Below are 21,362 nucleotides of genomic sequence, written 5' to 3'. Positions count from 1 at the left end.
GCACAACAGACACCGGACGAAAAGCGATCGCAATAGCTCACTTGAGCCTTCGGCTCAGGTGAGCTAAAAAAAAAATTGAAATGAAAAGTAAAAGCAAAACAATTTGAAACAAACTTGCCCAAACATTAATGAATATATAGATAAGTGAATTAATATACTAAAACAAAACAAAACAAATTACTATGCTAACTAACCTCTGGCTGAAAGATGCAGCTGACATGTTCGACATGCTAAAGACAGAAGTGGCCTCACTCTTGATAGAAGTTCCAACATGATGATAATATTGCAAAATCTTCTCACAGTCCAGGAGAACTCATCTGTAGACAGGAAGAAAAAGCAAACTCTCTTCATTGTCAGCCTATTAATCGAATACCAAGACAAAGCAATGGCTCAAAACCAGGTGATTCTTGAGAGCTTATGTTAACAGAGCATTTGCCCTTCCAGAAGTTGTCTACAGTGCACTGCCATTACATGTATAATGAATACTTTTATAATAAAATTCTGGTTAAAACGAAGTAAAAAAATTCAGACCATTCTACGTGTTCTATTGTTTATTTGTTCCGTTATGATGAAATTTCCGTATAACGAAAGAAAACTGCCAGTCCTGGGGACTTTGCTTTAACAGGAGTCAACTGTAAATACATTTTGTCAAGTCTGGATAAAAGACACTTATTTAGAAGAGAATATGAAAGTGTGGAACATTCAACCTGTTACTGTGATTGCACTGAATATCACTACTTTAACACAGTAATATTGTGCATAGATCATATTATGATCTATGCTCAATTTCAGTTTACTGAAACTCTCCTATTCTCCCCTGTCCAAATGCTAGTACACTTGTATAATAAAAATGTTCACTGTTCTGAGTATTCAATAGCCATGTCAACTTGAGCATGAGTGACATTTTCATTCAGGGCATCATTGAGCTTTACATTTAATTCATCGATGTTTCTCATTTTGTTCAGCCTTTGCTGCTTTTGCTTTTGAGTATGAAGGAAAATACATCTCACGAAATAACACACAATATGTGTAATACTTGGCAGACCTGGAGTTATTGATGCTGTGTTTCAGATAACCTTTGGGGTTGTACAGGGTGTGTATAAGCCACACAGCGTATGTTAGACACGTTTGTCACAAATGTGTTGAGTGTTTACTTTCCTTGAACTAGGTTTCATTTGGATGGATGGCTAAATTGGTTTAAAGATTGATTGATTGATATATGTTTAACGACACTATCAACACATTTAGTGTTATTTAAGTGTCGAACAGCTTATCTTAATCTAAACTAGAAATGTCGCTACAGCGACTGGTTATACCCCCGTCAAACAACATTTCATAAGCTTTGGTCAAAACAACATTTGATAAGCTTTGGTCAAAAAACTGAGGAAGTAGTTAAATCCGCAAGATCTTTCCTTGATCTTCTGCCATTAATATGCCGTTACCATGGCAACGTACTTTCAGGTACTGTCGAAAAATGCGTCTTGCACATCTACAACCAAAGGCACACGTCTGTACCAAGTTTCATGGAAATTGGGCAAAAACTGAGGAAGTAGTTTGCAACACAAAATTTTCCATCATTTTGGCTCATAATATGTGAGCTGTTACCATGGCAACATACTTTTTGTCACTGTCAAGAAATGTGTCATGCTGACCTATATCCTAAGACAAACATTCAATATGAATTCCATGAGAATTGGAAGAACACTGATGAAGCAGTTTTGCCATGAAGCATTTTGCCCTATATTTTACCAATAACATGCCATTACCATGGCAACGCACTTTTTGCCACTGCGGAAATATGTGTCTTGCACATTAACATATTCAGATGAACATCTGTACCTAATTTCATAAAAATTGATCAAAAACTGTGGGAGGAGTTCGCGACGCAAGATTTGTACCCATTTTTGCCCATAATATGCCGTTACCATGGCAACGTACTTTTGGGTACTGTCAAAAAATACGTCTTGCACATCTACAACCCAAGGCACACATCTGTGCCAAGTTTTATGGGAATCGGTTGAAAACTGAGGAAGTAGTTCGCGACGCAAGATTTGTACCCATTTTTGCCCATAATATACCGTTACCATGGCAACGTACTTTTGGGTACTGTCAAAAAATACGTCTTGCACATCTACAACCCAAGGCACACATCTGTGCCAAGTTTTATGGGAATCGGTTGAAAACTGAGGAAGTAGTTCGCGACGCAAGATTTGTACCCATTTTTGCCCATAATATGCCGTTACCATGGCAACGTACTTTTGGGTACTGTCAAAAAATACGTCTTGCACATCTACAACCCAAGGCACACATCTGTGCCAAGTTTTGTGGGAATCGGTTGAAAACTGAGGAAGTAGTTCGCGACGCAAGATTTGCAACGGACCGACCGCCCGACCGACCGCCCGACCGCCCGACCGCCCGACCGCCCGACCGCCCGACCGCCCGACCGACCGCCCGACCGACCGCCCGACCGACCGTCCGCTGATTCCTATATACCCCCTTCAAACTTCGTTTGGCGGGGGTATAATGAGTAAGTTCATACACAGTTTTAACATGTACAGTAAAAATAACGGGCATCTCAATCATAATATTCATATAGCGTATTAACTAAAAACTATGAACTATTTCACCGGGATAACTCCCTACTCTTTTCAAAAAGTGAATAGGTTTTTTAACGTGCAAATGGTGTGGCTCTCCTTTACATGGGACCGACATTACAGTCTCCTCCGAAAGACTAGGCAATTGGCATAAGATGCCTTGCCCAAGGGTATACATACTTGTACCTGTTGTGATTAGGATTCAAACAGTTGCCTTCATATGAATTTAGAACAGAATAAAGAAATTGATAGCTTTTAGAAAAGCTACTATTGTTTCACATGAAACGTCTCTAAATAGAGTGATCAAATCAGGATCATTGTAATTTAAGTTGTGTGAATATGAGTGAACTCTGCACATTCAAGAGAGCAAGCATTTGGGAATTTGAGCATCCTTATTTGACCTTTGATCCTTGCCCTTTGACCCTATGGCCCACAATTCTTCAAATAATCACTTAATGATAACACATTCATGGCAATACTTTGAGCTATTTTCAAAATACATGTATGGGGAAAATTGTGAAATTTTATAACATTTTCACTTGACCTTTGACCCCATGATAAAATCTTTCCCAACAAAATCATTGTGCAGCAATGCATGTGTGTATGCATTGTACCTACAAAAAATGTAGATTAACCTGTTGAAGACGAGTCCCGAGTATACTCGGGCAAGCGTCTATGGGAAATGCGTGTTGTAGCTAAATCAAACCGTCTTCAACGGGTTAAGTTTATGCATCCAATGAGTAATCTCCAAGGTATACAAAAAAGTGCACTTTTAGCATTAAATAGTAGAATTTCAGCTTTTAAACCTGACCTTTGACCTTGACCTTTTGACTTGACCCCATGACCCTCTAATTCACAAGAGAATCATTGTCAGGCAGAATGTACATGTCCTAAGTTTTATGAAGATACCTTGAGCCATTTCCAACATATGGAGAAACTAGATATATCGCTACGGCTACTGATATGCCTCCGCCATAATGCATGGTTCTCCTAATAGGTCTATAGTACAATGTCTTGACAATGTGTGATGACAGTTTCACACAATTGGCAAAATATTAAAATGACAGGTTTGACACAAATGTGCTGAATGTTCACTTTCCTAGAACTAGGTTCAATTTAATGAATGATTAAAATGTCAGAGTGCAGGTATTTGGGGAACTGATGATTTTTACTTGACTTTTGACCCTTTTATAAGTTTATGCATTGAGTAATTTTCAAGGTATTGAGAAAAAGTATAATTTCAGTTATCAAATGGGAAAATAGCATTACCTAAACCTGGCCTTTGACCTTTGACCTCACAGTTCCAAAGAGAATCACTGTTAGGTTGAACATGCATAAATATGTAAGTTTCATGATGATACCTTGAGTGACTTTCGAGATATGGAGGAAAAAGTGCAATTTAGCACTTTCACTTGACCTTTTACCTTTTGACCTTTGACCTTTTGGCAAGAAACTTCCCCAAAAATATATATTGGGTAATACATGCCATACATCAAGTTTAAAAAAAAAAAAAACCTTCAGGCATATTGCATTTTAAGGAAAGTAGTGATATTTTGAGGAGTTGACCTTGACCTTTGACCCCCTGACCTTAGACCCATGACCCCCAACTTCCCTAGATAATCACTGCCCATCGGTACAAGCATATATACTAAGTTCCATGAAGATACCTTGAACCATTTGCGAGATATGGAGGAAAACATGAAATTTCAATTTTTTTTTCACAAAATAACCTGTGACCTTTGACCTTTGACCCTGTGACCCTAAAATCCACACAAAGTATTATCCCCCAAGGATATACCCTCATACCAAGTTTGATGTAAAACCACCACACGGTTCTTGAGATATCGACAAAAACAAAACGGGACGGACGGACGGACGGACGACTCGAAAACATAATGCCTCCGGCCACTTCGTTGCGGAGGCATAAAAAGTGAGATGAAATTTTCACTTTACCTTTAACCTTTGACCTCTGACCCCATGATCCAAACCTTTCCCTTAAGAATCTTTATCTGGTAATGTACAACCTATGTTTCAAGAAGATACATGGTACCTTCTGGCATTGCATAGATATGGGGGAATCTATGAAATTTTCTGTCAAGTTGTTTTTAGTGCAACTGATTGACAAATTGCCCTGCAATGACATAAATAAGCACTGAATTGATCAGTGTTTTAGTAGCAGCCAAGACTAAAGAAATCATGGGCATAAATAATCGAGCTGGATTCAAACCTATGACCTCCTGATCACTGGATAGGTCTTATCCACTAGATCACTGAGCTACTGCCTGACAGCCAGTGCTGGTTCTAATCCTTATATCATGCAGCAGTTACTATCATTTAACAATTAAATTCAAATTCATAAACTTCTTCCATCAAGTTGTTTTCAATGCAACTGAATGATTTTTCTCATACTTCGAAAAAGTGAGAAATGAATGTGGATCATAATTTAAACATTGCACATTGATTTTCAATATTTATTTCAGCAGAGTGTACTACAGGAACATGGGTACTAGCAACTGGCAGTTGCTTGATTACTGCTGAGCTACAGTACTAGCAGTAGCACTATTACAGAAACTGAAGGAATACTTTTTTAATGGACAATCTGAATAGGAATCATTCACATCACATTCATGGCTACCGGTATCAGAGACCTAGCTGCATACTGTATATGCCGAATATTTTGCGAGGTTTTTATTTTCGCGAATTTTGCGAGTAAGCTGCTATTCGCGAAATTATAAACACGCGAAAATATTGACTCTAATGCCGATATGAATGTGACGTACGCGTATACATTTCCCCGTTCAGTACAGGACTCCACGATCATGAATTCAACCACTCGCGAAGTTGTCGGGAAGTCCTGATTCGCGAAAATTTAGACTCAACGAAATATATGGCGTATACAGTAGATTTGGTGTTATATTGAGATTTGTAAGTTTTCCATTTCATATTTTCATTTCAAAAACTGAGAATTTGGAAGTCAAGTCCATTTTTGTGTTTCCTTGCATACAAATCAGAAGACATGGCCCCATCTAGACTGTCCTTAAATTGTCGTATTTCTTAGGATCACTGGAAAAATTTCTTGTAAACTCAAGCTCTAGGATACACATAGAGTGTATTCACTTCCTCAAAAGTACTTTGCAAATGACCGTCTGCTAGCTTCAGAGCAGAGATTTGAAATTCCACCCCACCACTGGGGATGAAGTTTTCCGCCACTACATCACCAGTAACTTTTATATAATAATGATAATGAAAATCAAATAAACCTATAAACTTGTCAAAGAAAACACATAAAAGTGAATTATGGTCATTAATAAGGAATACATTGAGAATAGTTAAACGGCTTTAAGATACGCTGGATGAAAAAAAAAAATACCATCACTGTACATATTACTTATCAGAAATGTTTAAAAGAAAGTGAACGTATGTAGACATAAATGTGTCACTGTATTAGAATATGTCAGAAAGAAAGAAAGGAAGATAAAAAAAAGAAAAAAACAACAGCATTTAAGAGAAGATTTGGGCAAACGAAAAAAAAAATGAAACTCTTGGATGAATGAAGAAGAGAAGAATATCGAGTATCAATATCACAACCTTTGTTAGTATACGTGTAAATTGAGAGAGAAATATGGCCATATTACGGTTACAATGTGAGGCAATCTATCGTACACTACAAAACCGCTGAAAACTCACACATCTGAAAACTCCCTTCAGGGAAGCTTGAACATTGCAATTTTCCCTGTAGTAATGTAGTCATTGTAACATTAAAAACTTCCTCCCTTACTCTCTCTCTCTCTCCCTCTCTCTATATATATAGACCTACGTGTATATATCAGGGTGCTATGATACATTTGATACCTTTATTTTACCACTTGCCAGGTCAGGCAAGCAGATTTTCAAATTTGCTGCAAAACACTTGCCCAATCATTAAAGGACAAGTTCACCTTCATAGACATGTGGGTTTTGTGCATGCAGCAATATTAGTAGAACACATCAGTGAAAGTTTGGGGAAAATCCGACAATCCGTTCAAAAGTTATGAATTTTTAAAGTATCTGTGCAATCACTGCTGGAGGAGAAGTCTACTACATTGCATGATATCACATGCATACAACAATATAAGGAAAATAAAAAGAGAATTTCACAAAACTTGACTTTTTGAATAAAGTGCACATTTCTTCGACATGTTACTGACTTATATTAGGGGTAATATTATTTCCCCTGACTTCTGAAAGAGAGAAGTCGAGTGTTCTTTTAATATGTGAGAAAAGTGAGAATATCTTGAATTTTCTTTATACTTTCTTTATATAGTTGTACTCATATGACATCACAAGCTATAGTAGTCTTCTCATCCAGCCGTGACTGGGCACAAACTTTAAAAATTCATAACTTTTGAACGGATTGTCGGATTTTCATCTAACTCTCATTGATGTGTTCTACTAATATTGCTGCATTCACTCAACCCACATGTCTATGAAGGTGAACCTGTCCTTTAATTTCACTTGCCCAAAAAGAAAGTCCATATAATAATATAAGGAAATAACTATGGAAAATCATGTGTTAGTCAAGGGCTTAATAAAACACAATCATTTGAATAAACAGCACACACTGATTCACACGCTTAAACACAATGGAGTGACAAACTTGGTCCGATCAAGTGTTGCCATTGCATTGCATTGGGGCTACTTCACCCAAGTGTTGGAAAGTTGCTGAAATGAAATATAAAGTGTGTTGCATCACAAAACAGCCATTGTCTTTGGGCTTCTTGTGTGGATGACTGTGAGGATTTGTTGGGGGAATAAGTGACAAAAGGGTGGCTTAAAACTTTTTGCTTGCACAATTTGGGCAAACATTTGTTTTCATTGTTCAAAAACACTTTCCAAATTTGATTTTCACCTGCCCCCGGCACTCGGGCAAGTGCTTATGTAGACCCTGCCTATATACACATAATACAATGTAGCTGAAGTTTAATTTTGAGAACTCTTTGTGACAATAAAGTTTGCTCATCCATTCACATCGGCAGCCAAAACAAAGTCAAAGCTACAGTTCTCAAGAAGTTTTGTGTTTGGCTTGGGTTGCTAGTATAGTGCGCATGTGTAACACAGAAGAAGCGTGTGCCGTAAACAGGAACTGGACTGGTCACATGACAAACTTTGCAAAGTTTCAGCCACATCATGCATGTGTGTTCAGACTGTATAAACTTTGGGAAGATTTATGGAGATTTGGGAAATTTCCAGTAGGGCCTATAGTAATAAGCAAATAATCAACGTTGGTGAAGGTGATGGGACAAGCTATCACTTCCGAGGTGATCTGGATGTAGCTATGCGCTTTGGAAAGATAGCGTACACATTCAGATCGCCGAGGAAGTGATAGTTTGCTTCATTGCCTGAAACTAAAAGTTGATTATTTGCTTTGTATATTCCACATCTAGGGTCCTAGATATTCCCATTCTATTCCACATCTGAAACCGTTTTGGCTGTCTTAGGGTATCCTCAGGGCTTAGGTTATGTAGTTTACTTTAGACGTATGCGCGTAGATGACCAAACAACGAATTTGTTCTGCGCCCTGCCCGTGGCATCGAAATAAAAGTGTGTTGCACTGTGGTCTATCACTTGACCCAGGTCAAATGATAGACCACAGTGCAACGCACTTTTATTTCTTGCGTACTCAAAATTGTAAGTTATATCATGCGTTATGACTGTGTGGAATAAGAGATCAGCGAAACAAAATGACTATCATCATAGAGTGTAACGAACTTTTCTTCTCAGGTGATGTGATGGGCAAAACTACGCTTTATCACATGATCAGCTCTTGACCAATCCTATAGCAAGATTCTTTGAATCTTAGGGTGCATTTATCAACTCCTTTTCTCGGCAGAAACAGGTTATCCAAACAGCTTTCAAGGAATTTTTATGAGTTGATAAATGCAAAGCTGTTTTGAAAGCCCTTTAGGAAAGCCTTTATGAAAGGGTTCGTTTATCAACTCTCCTTTCTCAGCAGAAACAGGTTATCCAAACAGCTTTCAAGGAATTTTTACGAGTTGATAATAAAAAATGCAAAGCTGTTTTGAAAGCCCTAGGAAAGCCTTTTTGAAAGCCCCAAATTTGTGGCTATACAAACAGGACAAACAGGTTTCCTAAACAGGTTTCCTAAACAGGTTTTCAGAAACCTGTTTATAAAAGCCTTTTGGAAGTTGATAAACGCAAAGCTGTTTTGAAACGGCTTTGTAGTCTTGTACTTCAGTGCTTGTACTTCTCCTTGGGTCGAATAGCGCAATGCAGCTACATTGTACATGTATGCAGTGACAGGCCAGTTAAAAAATCGTGTTCGCCAAGAGAGTTGATAAACACAACTATTTTGAAAGCCGTTTCTAAAGGGCTTTGAAAAGGGCTATCGAAAGCCGTTTAAACAGGGGAAAGTTGATAAACGCAGCCAAAGTCTCATACCGCCACTCAGAAATATTTGAAGTATGTGCTAAACTGGAGCTGCCTCACAGATAGGAAGACAATTGATTCATGTGGCATTGCACCATGACTCGTCACTCTCAAAGGAAGATATGTCTTTATGATGGTACAGTGGAAACTCGATATAACGAGATGGTCGGGACCGAGTCATTTTCCTCGTTATAGCCGATATCTCGTTATATCAGTAGGCATAAAAGAAGGCATAACATAAAGACATTAATTTGCACATGTGGGACTACCCATCATATTTCAATCAATACTGATAACTTGATATTGTGTGTGAGGGAATTACTCACCTTTATGGGTAAGAAGATGTTTTTCGCCAAGGAAATCCAATATCAAGTCATGAATGTGTTTCTTATTAATTGTAGATGTTTGAATTTGTAAATTTATATAGCTTGCGATTGTATCAAGATCGTATGTGGATTGGTATGTGGTTATCGTATGGGTGTGTGTTATGGAAGTTTGAATATGGGCTGCACAATGTTGTGTGTGTATGTGACACATTCTGTATGTACATTATGACTGCGTGTGTGTGAAGATGGGGAATTCCCTATGTAGAAAGCCAATCACAGCATCAGATTGCCTCATTCCTGCTAAACGTCATGATGATGTCATGCATACATTATGGCCGTCCCACCACATTTTCTGCATGTATCAGTGTGCGCGCACACACACACTTACACGTACAACATGCAGTGCTAGCTGGAGTGCACTGAAGAAAAATGATTATGTGTGTACAAGACTGTTTTTGGCGCATCAAGCTTTACAATCTCGGAAGATGATAGCACAGGCGAAGTAAAGCTTTACTGAAGGCATTTTGCTTTACCTCGCTATAGCAGGTTTGATTGGCTATGTTTTTCTTTGTTTGGAAGTCACAAAATTTATCTCGTTATAGCAGTTATTTCGTTATAGCCGATCTCGCTATAAGAGTAGCATTTTACATAGACTTGTGTGGAAGGAAATTTGGGACCGGGAAAATTTCCTCGTTATAACCGATATCTCGTTATAGCAGTGTTCGTTATACCGAGTTTCCCCTGTAATTGCTTTTCGCCGTCCCTTCTTAGAAAACAAGCGGCACATTAATAGTACAGGCAGTCAGGGCTTTGGAAAGGGCTCTCGAAAGGGCTATGGAAAGGGCTTTCGAAAGGGCTATCGAAAGCCGTTTAAACAGGGGAAAGTTGATAAATGCAGCCTTAGTAGATCTAAATTTATGCGGAATATAATAAATACCGTAGTTATGGGTAAACTCGGTCTAGCGGGTAAACTCGGCCCCCAGCGCGCGCATTACAACTAGTTATAATGCGCGCGCTGGGGGCCGAGTTTACCTGCCCACTAGGCTGAGTTTACCCATAACTACGGTACTAACTACTAGACCTCTATATTAAATTTATACCGTAGTTATGGGTAAACTCGGCCTAGCGGGTAAAGTCGGCCGCCAGCGCGCACAGTACAATTTTATGTACTGTGCGCGCTGGCGGCCGACTTTACCCGCTAGGCCGAGTTTACCCATAACTACGGTATTATATTGCACGTCCTTGGCTAAAATCTATTTTCATAAACATCAGATCCAGTTTTTTAATCATTGTGAAGATAATATTTAGATCTCTAATCGTAATTAAATTTACAGATCTAAGGTTAGAACAGAAGTGAAGTGGGAGGGAAGATTTGCAAGAAGTTTCACACGCACAAGACAATATTAAAGATGCTTTCAATATTGTTCAAAGTTTCAGGAAGATTGCATGGAAAAACATCGAGAACTTATACAGAAGTTTTGTGATGACAGGTTTATCGTCGGTGTAAAGTTTACCTCTGGCCTTTACAGTCTAACTGTTAGCTCTAAACCACTGACATGGTGAACCAGGGTCCAGGGATCGACCAAGGGTAATGATGTAGTCGTGTCGTCAATTCCCGAGCTTCGACAAGTTCGCTCCTTCGTAGTTAAACGTGTTACTTCTGCTGCACTTTCATGTGTACACTCAATACACACAACACATATCTACAGGCGGACAGCAGGTGCTCGGCAGTCATCACTTTACTTACGCCACTACCGTCATGTACCATTATTTTTCTTTTCACAATATTGCATAGAATCACCCGAAATCTGATCATACTCACATATTCAAATCCAACTAGTTTCTACAATATGCCAGCCAGAAAATAGCGTCACTCTTTCACCTCGCACAGCCACCGGCACTTCGTCGAACGGGGGTTGCTTATGCTCAACCCGGAACCGGAAACTTTACCTGCATGCGCTGAATAACTTCTGACCTCACCATGACAACGACACACCACACAGGTGGTGGGCCGGGCGCAGAGCTACCAGCTGGCTGTGTACGCGAGATAAGAAAAAGCATATGCGGAGGAGTTGTATACGATTCGAATCAAAGATTCGAGTGTATTGTATTGTAAGTTCCTTCAGGTTCCCTGTTGTTTCCTTGATCCAGAAGAGGCCAATTGGAAAGGGGTCTAATCTCAACAAATTTTGAAACCTATTACTACACATTATCAGAACACAAGATTCAAGAACCACCTGGTAAAATTTTTTCTGGGCCTAATCTTGTGCCTGTGTGAGCTTACTGGCTAACTGTCAAGTGTTAGACGGCAGTGTTTTTAGACTTTATTTTTCTGATTGTAGATTGTGGATTGTTCCGATCACCATGGCTGATAAAGTGGCGACGAAAGACAAGGGTACAAGCTACCAGAGGTAAGTGACTAATTTTATTATCATCAAACGATCGGTCTTCAATAAATTAAATTAAGTTAAACTTGGAAGTTTAAAGAAAAGATTATTTTATAGCAAAATCTGAAAATTCGTAGACCTCTGCCTCAGTCTAAGAGTCAAGGCCTAACAGTAGACACTTCTACACTAACACTACTGCAACCGACCAATTTGTGATTTGTGCACAATCAAACAACCATAACTCCAGCGTCTGTGACACATAATAAGTGTACTTTAGTAAGTGTAAATTTGTGCAAAAGTTGCCTTCTTCTTCTTTTCCTCCCTCCGTTTATGTCGGAGATTGACGAGCGTGGGTTGCAGATTGCTACGCTTGTAGTAGACAGAAAGATCCGTCTGTCCGGAGGACTCTCTTGTATTTTGCCATTAACGCTGTCCTCCGTAGGAGGGGATCCGTGAAGCCAGACGCAGTCTCCGCGGAACATTCCCCGACGGACAGATACAGACCGATCTTTCGGTCAACGCTTGTAGGTGTTCAGTCGGGCTTTGCCGCATGGCTTACACAAGATCTAACTCTATGTGAATTACATCAAGATCAGTACGGTAGCTCTGTGTATGTGTATGTGACTCATTCTTTTTGGTACGTGTGAAGCAAACGCTGTGGAAACAAAACAAAAAACAGTTTTGCCATGAAATTGAGAGAGGGTTGACTAGATCTATGCTCTATTTAGCCAACAAAAGATGAATAAAATCCACTTACATTTTATACTGTTAGTGTTACTAGACAGTGCTACATGTAACTGCCAGTAGACCTACTCAGCAATTTTAGTCATACAATAGGAACAGTATTAATGTACAATTGTACATTGTAGCTTGATAGTTTGAGGCATGCAAGAACTTAATTCAGCAGTTATTCATGGATGAGTCAATAGATAGGCGTCTATACTTTTTTTCTGTGTCCAAGAAACTGGCAAAATTACTCATTACAAGTTGATGCGTTTGTGATGTATTGTATTGACCTCAGTAACCATTTACCCGTTGAGGACGAGTCCCAAGTATACTCGGGCAAGTGTCTATGGGAAATATGTGTTGTTGTTGCAAAATCAGCCTGTCCTCAACAGGTGAACATTCATTTGTGTAGGCCCTACAGCACATATATACCAATATTTATATCTATACATGTAGTTCAATTTCTCTCCAGATTGTGCAGAAGAAAACTATCTAATAGTAATCTGTGTCAACTCTTTTTCCATTTTTGTCACAGCATCCCAAGGTTTTCCAAATTGCACCCTGTGATTCCAAGACGATACGTACCGGAATGGAAGAATGACATGAAGAATCGAGAGCTGCTTGTCATGGTGAGTCACCACATCACAAAAATCTTCATTTCTGGCACACAGTTCTCATTTCGTGAAACAAAATTTGACTGAATCTTGAGTTTGATGTGTTTCCAACTCATTTGAGACTGACTTAAATGTACAATGTAGATTAGGTTGAGTGTACTTTCTTGCAATCAATAGCAAATAGGCCTTTAAACTTTGTACATGTATGTCAATTGGTCTGGACATGTTCCCAGGACTAGCAGTAAAATTATGACTCCTCTTTGTGACCACAGAGTCTGATGATTGGCATGTTTTTGTTACAACTTTCAGTATTATCATGTACATGTACGTACATTTTACACCTTGAGAAATTTATCTATTACTGGGTGATTGTTCTCAATATCTTTTTTCTTTTGTTCTGTTTGTTGTTCATTAAACTTCATTACCAGTACTGCCAAAAAAGTCAGAAACTGCTAATTTCTTCTGTTTGTTGTTCATTAAACTTAGTTCATGCCAAAAAGTTAGAAACTGCTAAATTGTCAAAATTACAGAGGGAATTTTGAAAACTTTACAGATCGAAAACTGATGAAAGATGTTCCTGTGCATCTTGAACCATAGTGGCATACTTCATTGCTTTGGTGACCATGTAAACTTAACAAAATGAAGGAAGATTTCACCATCAAAGAAACAAAAACACATAAACAAACAGAAGTGAACAACAGAATACAAATAGCTTATGTATTACATGTAGATGATTATGATCATGACTGTAGATATGATAATAATAATGATTAAACTTAGTGGTAATGGTGACAAGATAATGATGATGCTGACAATGATGATCATAGCAATCATAATGATCAGATGACAATCATATAATGATCAGATGAAAAGATAACGGTGAGAGAATATATACCACAATAAAAGGTTGCCAGATTAGCATAGCTGCCAAATGAAAATAAGAGATTAAAAGCAGAGGGGAGAAGAAAACTTTTGAAGGAAACTCATACCCCACAGATTTCCTAATACTTTGTATTCTCTCTTTCCCTCCCTCTGAAACCACCAAAGAACTGTGAGATGAGTGGCATCATCCCCAAGGGCCCACACGATGAAAGCCTCTTCCTTGACAAGCGGGAGCGCATGAACGAAGTGGAGCCGCGCCAGCGGGTGGAGGCCAAGCACCCAGTGCTGGAGAGATATGACGCCCTCCGTCCCGAGTTCCACACCGCCCAATCCAAGTACCAGAGCAGCCTGATGTTCCGCAGAGACAATATCCAATCTGGGGAATACCAGTAGCATGCTTCTTACTGCAAGGAGAAGGAAGGAAACCAAATTTTCTCTGGTATTCATGAATAGGACTATACTGGAGTGGACTATACAGAAAAAAAAAGAAAGAAAAGTGTAATTGAAGTATTGACAAATGATAAATCCTCCAGCTCCTGTGATAAGGTTAATCTGGAAATTATGGTCTTAGAACAATCTTGCAATGTTTTCTTTTTGTAGGTTTTTTTTTTTTCAGATACTCAAGTGCCATTATTCCTCCTTAATTACATTCTTTTTTATATTCCCTTAAATTTGGTGAGCTTGTTTTCTTTTTGCACAAATCCTTACAAATGGAAAAATCTGTGAATATGCTGGTGATGTCAGATGTTGAAAAGTACACATATCATGTACATATAAACATACACTTTCATTACACACAAATTGAATGAAGTCTAATCTGCATGAATTTACTGTAAAAAAAAAAGCTGGTGCACAATTAAACCATTTTTTTTTCTCAATTTTAAGGGGTGGCTTTCAAATCATGTGTTTAAATTTTGTCTTTTTGAAGATTTTCTTTTTAATGTGAGCGCCATACATCTTACAATATTCGTGTGTGTGTGAATACCAAAAGCTCTTTCGCCCTCCATTTTACTTTAGTGCCTCCTTAATCACTCGTGTAAATTGGCAACTCGAACATGTTATGCCACATTGTGAGGCTGCATTTCGTGTCGTGTAGGCTACATGACAGGTATCGGCGAAAGATTTTACATTTCACATAAGGTTCTACTTTTATACAGAATGCCTACGTACAGCTGTATGCTCGGCACTTCAGCTTTACTTGGGGATAAATCAACTTCATTCAGCTCCTCAAGTCAAATAATCAGCTACTGCATAAGTAGGACCTCCACAATGTTGTCACTTTACAGTGAATCACTGTGCGACTTTGCCAAAGTTGCAGGGTGCAAAGCCTTTACTGTGGTCTCAACAAGACTTTCTACAAACAGGAGATTAGTTGGGCGAGGTCTTTATGTCGTTGGAGAATAGAATGTATGAAAGGAAAGAGCTGCTTCTGGCAAGCAGACGGTGTATTGCAATTGCAGGATTTTGATTTTTATGAAGAGGGTACAATGTAACAGCACTTGCTTCCTTCCCAGTGTTCATGCTTTCCTGTGATTTATGCGAACATATTTTGTCTCACATCTCTGTTTTTCTTTAAATTGCTTGCAGTACAATGGAAAACAGAATGACTTGTCGCATAATCAATAATAGCTTCATATCTCTATGCAGTTTGCAGATGGAGAATTCTTGATTAATTATGCCTTTATGATTACAAAATGTACGTGTATGTGTAGCAGCAATGTACATGATGCTCTTTGTACAGTACGTATCAGCTCATTCTCTCTTGTTTATACATGTATTTATTAAAATTTGTAATGCAATTAAGCAAGGACACATTGTTTATCATGTTTTTTCTTCTTCAGGGCATTTTTGTTTTGTATTTGTACTGTTTTGTTTTGTTTTTTCAAAATCAAGCATAGGAACTATTAAATGAAAATCTTGAAGTGTATGTGCACAATGTATGTCAAAAGAGTTATTTTGAGCAGTTCTTGGCAGGACCATGATGGAGAATGAAAATCGGTGAAACGTTCGCCGCCTGAAGTGCTGTAATCTGGAAGTTGGTCACAAACTACCATGTAATCTGGATCCAAAACTGAGCAAAGTTACAGAAATGTTGCATAAAAACCCTGTACAATACAAACTACTGTACAAGTATGTGGGATACATTCGTTTCTCTATGTGTATTAAAGTTGTGTAACAAGTATGTATCCCAGTATATGTACATGAACACACGGGGACATATCCATGGATCATAGATTCACAATGTATGTGCCATATACCTGGCATTTCACAGTGGTAATATTTTCATGAATTTCGGAGTAGACCTGATATTCATAAAAATAACACAGCAAAAGATTATTACATTATCTCCCAAGTCTCCCAGTCTCAATTACAAATTAAATCTGCACTCACAAAAATAGTATATACAATATGCTCGCAAGATATTGATGGCATTAAAGGGGAATGAAGCCCAAATATAAATATGGATTGAATGAATGCAGCAGTAATAAGAACATAACAGTGAAAGTTTGAGGAATATCTGACAATCTGTTAAAAAGTATGAATTTTTAAAGTTTTGGTGCTCCCATGACTGGATGAAAAGACTACTGCAGGTTGTGATATCACACATGGAAAACCATGTAAAGAAAATATAATGGAAGTTCAACATATTTTCACTTTTCTAGAAAACCTGGGGGGAATAGCATTACCCTTAACATACATGTATGTCAGTAACAAGTTGAGAGAATGTGTACTTTTCATTAAATAAATGAAACTTTGAGGGACACATTTGTATTTTCTTTTTTATATTTTAAATCCTTTTCCATAACTATGTGACATCATGAACTGTAGCAGTCTTCTCATCCAACAATGGCAGCACAAAACTTTAAAAATTCATAACTTTTGAATGAATTGTCCGATTTTCCTCAAACTTCACTTATGTATTGTACTACACTGTAATACGGGTGTACCAGTGCACTCCTTTCAAAATGAACACTACTGTCTTGGTTTCGATGAAATTCTCTTCAATTTCCAGAATTATCACTTCCATATCTTTATATTCGAGTAGCTGTAACAAAATTTCAATACAATAATAACAAAAGAAAATAATATGCTGGTCCCAAGGACTTCATTATAGCAGGAGTCACCTGTATTGCTACATTCACTCGATCCTGTGTATATTTTGGTTTCATTTTAAGGGCATGTTTGCAAAAGGGGTAGAGTCTCCCAACACTGGAAAGTTAAAAGGCTGTTAAAAGCTGAAATCCTCACTCTGTTCCTGAATTATTGCACACTCTTCTCTCGTCTGTTTCCACTGAATATGGCCCTATTGGCACTTTTCTTCTGCCCATCCCCCTTCCCCAACCCCTCACCCCACACGAACTACACAGGACAATACATGAAACTGCTTTGGACACAACTTTATTGAGGTCTGTACACACGTATCTTGATTTTATTTACAGATCATCTTAATCAAAGTGCCAATGCCATTCTGATGGAGTGAGTGTTCAGAATCTTTATACAGTGCAAAGTCCCTGGATAATATCACAGAGGACCCTCATCATAACGAGCTGTATGGGACTACTGAAATGTTTTTGTCATACATTGCCAATGTGTGACAAAGAATTCAGTGGTCTCATACAGCTTGGGTATCTCATTTTATAGTGAAAAAACAGAATATGAAAGGAATAGAACATGTAAAATTACCTTATTATCTATACACATGTATCGGCTGTACAGTACACGTGTATATACACGTATCTCTCTATATCTGACCCTGTTATGATGAGGTTCCACTGTACAACTTCAGTAATTTTTACAGAATACATTCTTGTTTTTTACATTATAAGTGCATGTAAACACTCTCAAAAAGATGTGTTCCAAATCAAATCAAATCAAATCAATGTAAAGAAAAAAAATGATAAACAAAGGTGAAACAGATACTTGAACACCACATTAAAGGACAAGTTGACCTTCATATACAAGTAGATTTAGAGACTGAAGCAATATTAGTAGAACACATCATTGAAGTTTGAGGAAAATTGCAAAAAAAAACAAGGAAAAGTAGAAATTACGCGGTGCGTAATATATGTCCCCGCCGGAAGTAGCATTTTGTAACAAAATGTGCAATATAGGTAAAAAATCAAGGTCAAAGCTCAAAGAAGTCAAAGGTCAAAATTCTGTGTAGAAGTTTTGAAGCCCTCACCTAGTGCCATCACATAAAGCAAATGGAATCGAAATTGGGTTAGAAATGGCGAAGGAGTAGCATTTTGTAGCCAATGTACAATATAGGTCAAAAATCAAGGTCAAAGACAAAGGTCAAAATTCTGTGTAGAAGTTTTGAAGCCCTCACCTAGTGCTATCACATAAAGCAAACGGAATCGAAATCGGGTTAGAAATGGCGAAGGAGTAGCATTTTGTAGCAAAATGCACAATATAGGTCAAAAATCAAGGTCAAAGAAGTCAAAGGTCAAAATTCTGTGTAGAAGTTTTGAAGCCCTCAACTAGTGCCCTCATATAAAGCAAACGGAATCGAAATCGGGTTAGAAATGGCGAAGGAGTAGCATTTTGTAGCAAAATGTACAATATAGGTCAAAAATCAAGGTCAAAGGTCAAAGAAGTCAAAGGTCAAAATTCTGTGTAGAAGTTTTGAAGCCCTCACCTAGTGCCATCACATAAAGCAAACGGAATCGAAATCGGGTTAGAAATGGCGAAGGAGTAGCATTTTGTAGCAAAATGCACAATATAGGTCAAAAATCAAGGTCAAAGAAGTCAAAGGTCAAAATTCTGTGTAGAAGTTTTGAAGCCCTCAACTAGTGCCCTCATATAAAGCAAACGGAATCGAAATCGGGTTAGAAATGGCGAAGGAGTAGCATTTTGTAGCAAAATGTACAATATAGGTCAAAAATCAAGGTCAAAGGTCAAAGAAGTCAAAGGTCAAAATTCTGTGTAGAAGTTTTGAAGCCCTCACCTAGTGCCATCACATAAAGCAAACGGAATCGAAATCGGGTTAGAAATGGCGAAGGAGTAGCATTTTGTAGCAAAATGTACAATATAGGTCAAAGGTCAAGGTCAAAGGTCACAACTGAAATTCTGTGTAGAAGTTTTAAAGCTCCCATGTAGTGCTATCATATAAAGCAAACAGAATCAAAATTGGCTCATAAATGACAGAGAAGTAGCAAATTGAACATTTTGATCACACACGGACGCACACACGGACGGACGGACGGACGGACGGACGGACGGACGCTATACTTGTGTGTCTACCCCTTTGTTCTCCCTTTTGTTAAAATAGACACACAAGCCTGACGGAATAAAGGCCATCTATTGTGCACTATTGTTCTCCTAGCCACACAAGCATACTCTCGTTGGCACGCACGGACGGACGCACGGACACACACACGTACAGAGCCCGTTTCATAGTCCCCTGCTCGAACTCGTTCGGCGGGGACAAAAAACATTTAAGAGTTAATATGAATCTTTAAAGTTTCTTCGCAGTCACTGCGAGATGAGAAGACTACTACTGTGTATGATGTCACATGTGTAGAACGATATAAGGAAAATATAAAGAGAATTCCACAACTTTTTTTTTGATGACATATTGTGACATACACTGACATATGTTAGTAAAGGGTAATATATTCCCTCTGCCTTCTGAAAGAGGCAAGTCAAGTGTTCTTTTACTACGGCAGAAAGATGAAAATGATTTGTTGGTGTTTATTTTCCCTTCATTTTCCTCATATCGTTCTACGCATGTGCCATCAAAAACTGCAGTAGTCTTCTCATCCAGCAATGGTGGTACTGAAACTTCAAAAATTCATAACTTTTGAATGGATTGTCCAATTTTTCTCAAACTTTCACTGATGTATTCTACTAATACTGTATTGCTGCATACTTTCAGTACATATGTATTTGAAGGTATCCCTTACTGTGGCAGGCACATCCACATCACTCTATTATGATCCCTACAGACACAATTTATTGGATTGCTCCCACTGCAGGCCTAAATCTTAGATTTATTATTTCCTTTTCAGTATAGAATAAACACAGGCTGGTGTGTGCAGTGTTGGTCATCGCAACATTGAGCATTCAAACATTGAACAGTGAGGTGAACTTTATGCATCAGCAAGTCAGGGTAGGGCAGTAGAATCTTTGTTTGAATGGTCTTATATTTCAGTATGTTGTAAAAGTGGGCTGGGCTTATTTAATTTTGCAAATTTTGCAAGAGCCAAGATTTACAAAATTAAATGCAGGTGAAAGTTCTTGTCTACTCTATAATATGCATTGAATGCCAGTGGCATAATTTGCACACAAAAAAAATCATGCTGCGAAAAGGCCATCGGCTCAAATTTGCAAATATTTCTGGTATTAGGCAAATGTGGCCATGGGGACCATCATTTATATACAAGTGTATATCGTCTAAACCTGTTCCCATATATATGTACCACAGCATGTGAAGTGCAACTACATTTGTTATTTCTTATTACTCTTTTTTTTTTTGAGGGGGTGGATTAACTTTGCATGAAAACCCTTCCAAAGGTTATACTCACAATAATTTCTGTCAAGATTTGAGGCAAACTCGGGTTAAATACACGCGGTACGTAAGGACATATAAGAATTGTCGATTTCTCGTAAAATAATTTTGCTTAAAAATACATATGAACATAAATATACAGAAGAAATTTACAAAACAGGACAACAAAGTCCATAGATGTATGCAATGAACTAACGCTCAAAGTGCAAATTAAAAACTCGACCAGGATACAGTTTCAACATAATTTTGCCAGATCTTAAAGATTTCTGCAGTGAGAAATTGCTAAAGGAGAGAACATATCACATTTCTCCTGTGTTGATAAAGTTGATCTGCAAGTTTGGAAAGATATCGAGACATTAAAATCATTGTACACATAAACACACATTATGTACATATTCATACCACGAGTCATATCTTTAAGAAATGCATTATGTATTGATATTGATGCCTTTCTCGCTGCATAGTGAGAAAGGCAGATAGCATCGTCAGTTTCAGGACATCTTAACCAATGCAAGGAATATGATACTTGAACAAAAACAAACGTAATATCCCAAACCATTTGATAACATTTGTCGGCATCCTTGACCCTATGTCGCCGTGGGGGGGGGGGGGGGGTGGGGCTATATAAGCCCCCTCTTGACATCTTTTTGCGATGATTTTAAAATAGGGTGTACACTTGCCGACATATAGCACATTTTCTGGACCAATGTCACCAAAAATGGCAATTTCCAATGACTTTTGTGGGGCCATAATATGCCCCCCCCCCCCCCACTGGCTATCCAAATTCAAAATAGCCCCAGCTATATAAGGTTAACAGTTTTTATGTTGCTGAAATACATTTCCACTTCCATGAAATCAAACCATCTTAAAATTGTATACACCAAACTGTCACTGAG

At 38.2% G+C, this 21,362-nt stretch overlaps 1 protein-coding gene across 1 annotated transcript; it reads left to right on the top strand.

The window, feature by feature from the left end:
* The first annotated feature begins 11,710 nt into the window (after positions 1–11,710).
* On the top strand, positions 11,711–14,348 carry LOC139710654 (sperm-associated microtubule inner protein 10-like). The gene is made up of 3 exons (XM_071622577.1): positions 11,711–11,757; positions 12,995–13,088; positions 14,121–14,348. The coding sequence occupies exons 1-3, from the start codon at positions 11,711–11,713 to the stop codon at positions 14,346–14,348; spliced, it is 369 nt and encodes a 122-aa protein (XP_071478678.1).
* The last annotated feature ends 7,014 nt before the right edge of the window (positions 14,349–21,362 follow it).

The sequence above is a fragment of the Diadema antillarum genome, unplaced genomic scaffold (genome assembly GCF_040938485.1).
Source record: "Diadema antillarum isolate AM-2024a unplaced genomic scaffold, OU_Dant_1.0 seq00001551_RagTag, whole genome shotgun sequence".
NCBI classification, from domain to species: domain Eukaryota; kingdom Metazoa; phylum Echinodermata; class Echinoidea; order Diadematoida; family Diadematidae; genus Diadema; species Diadema antillarum.
This window is presented reverse-complemented; position numbering and strand designations above follow the sequence as displayed.

Coding starts and splice junctions, on each gene's coding strand:
- LOC139710654 (XM_071622577.1), top strand. CDS start 11,711: ATGGCTGATAAAGTGGCGACGAAAGACAAGGGTACAAGCTACCAGAG. Junction 11,758..12,994: donor AAGGGTACAAGCTACCAGAG/GTAAGTGACTAA, acceptor TTTTTGTCACAG/CATCCCAAGGTTTTCCAAAT. Junction 13,089..14,120: donor ATCGAGAGCTGCTTGTCATG/GTGAGTCACCAC, acceptor AAACCACCAAAG/AACTGTGAGATGAGTGGCAT.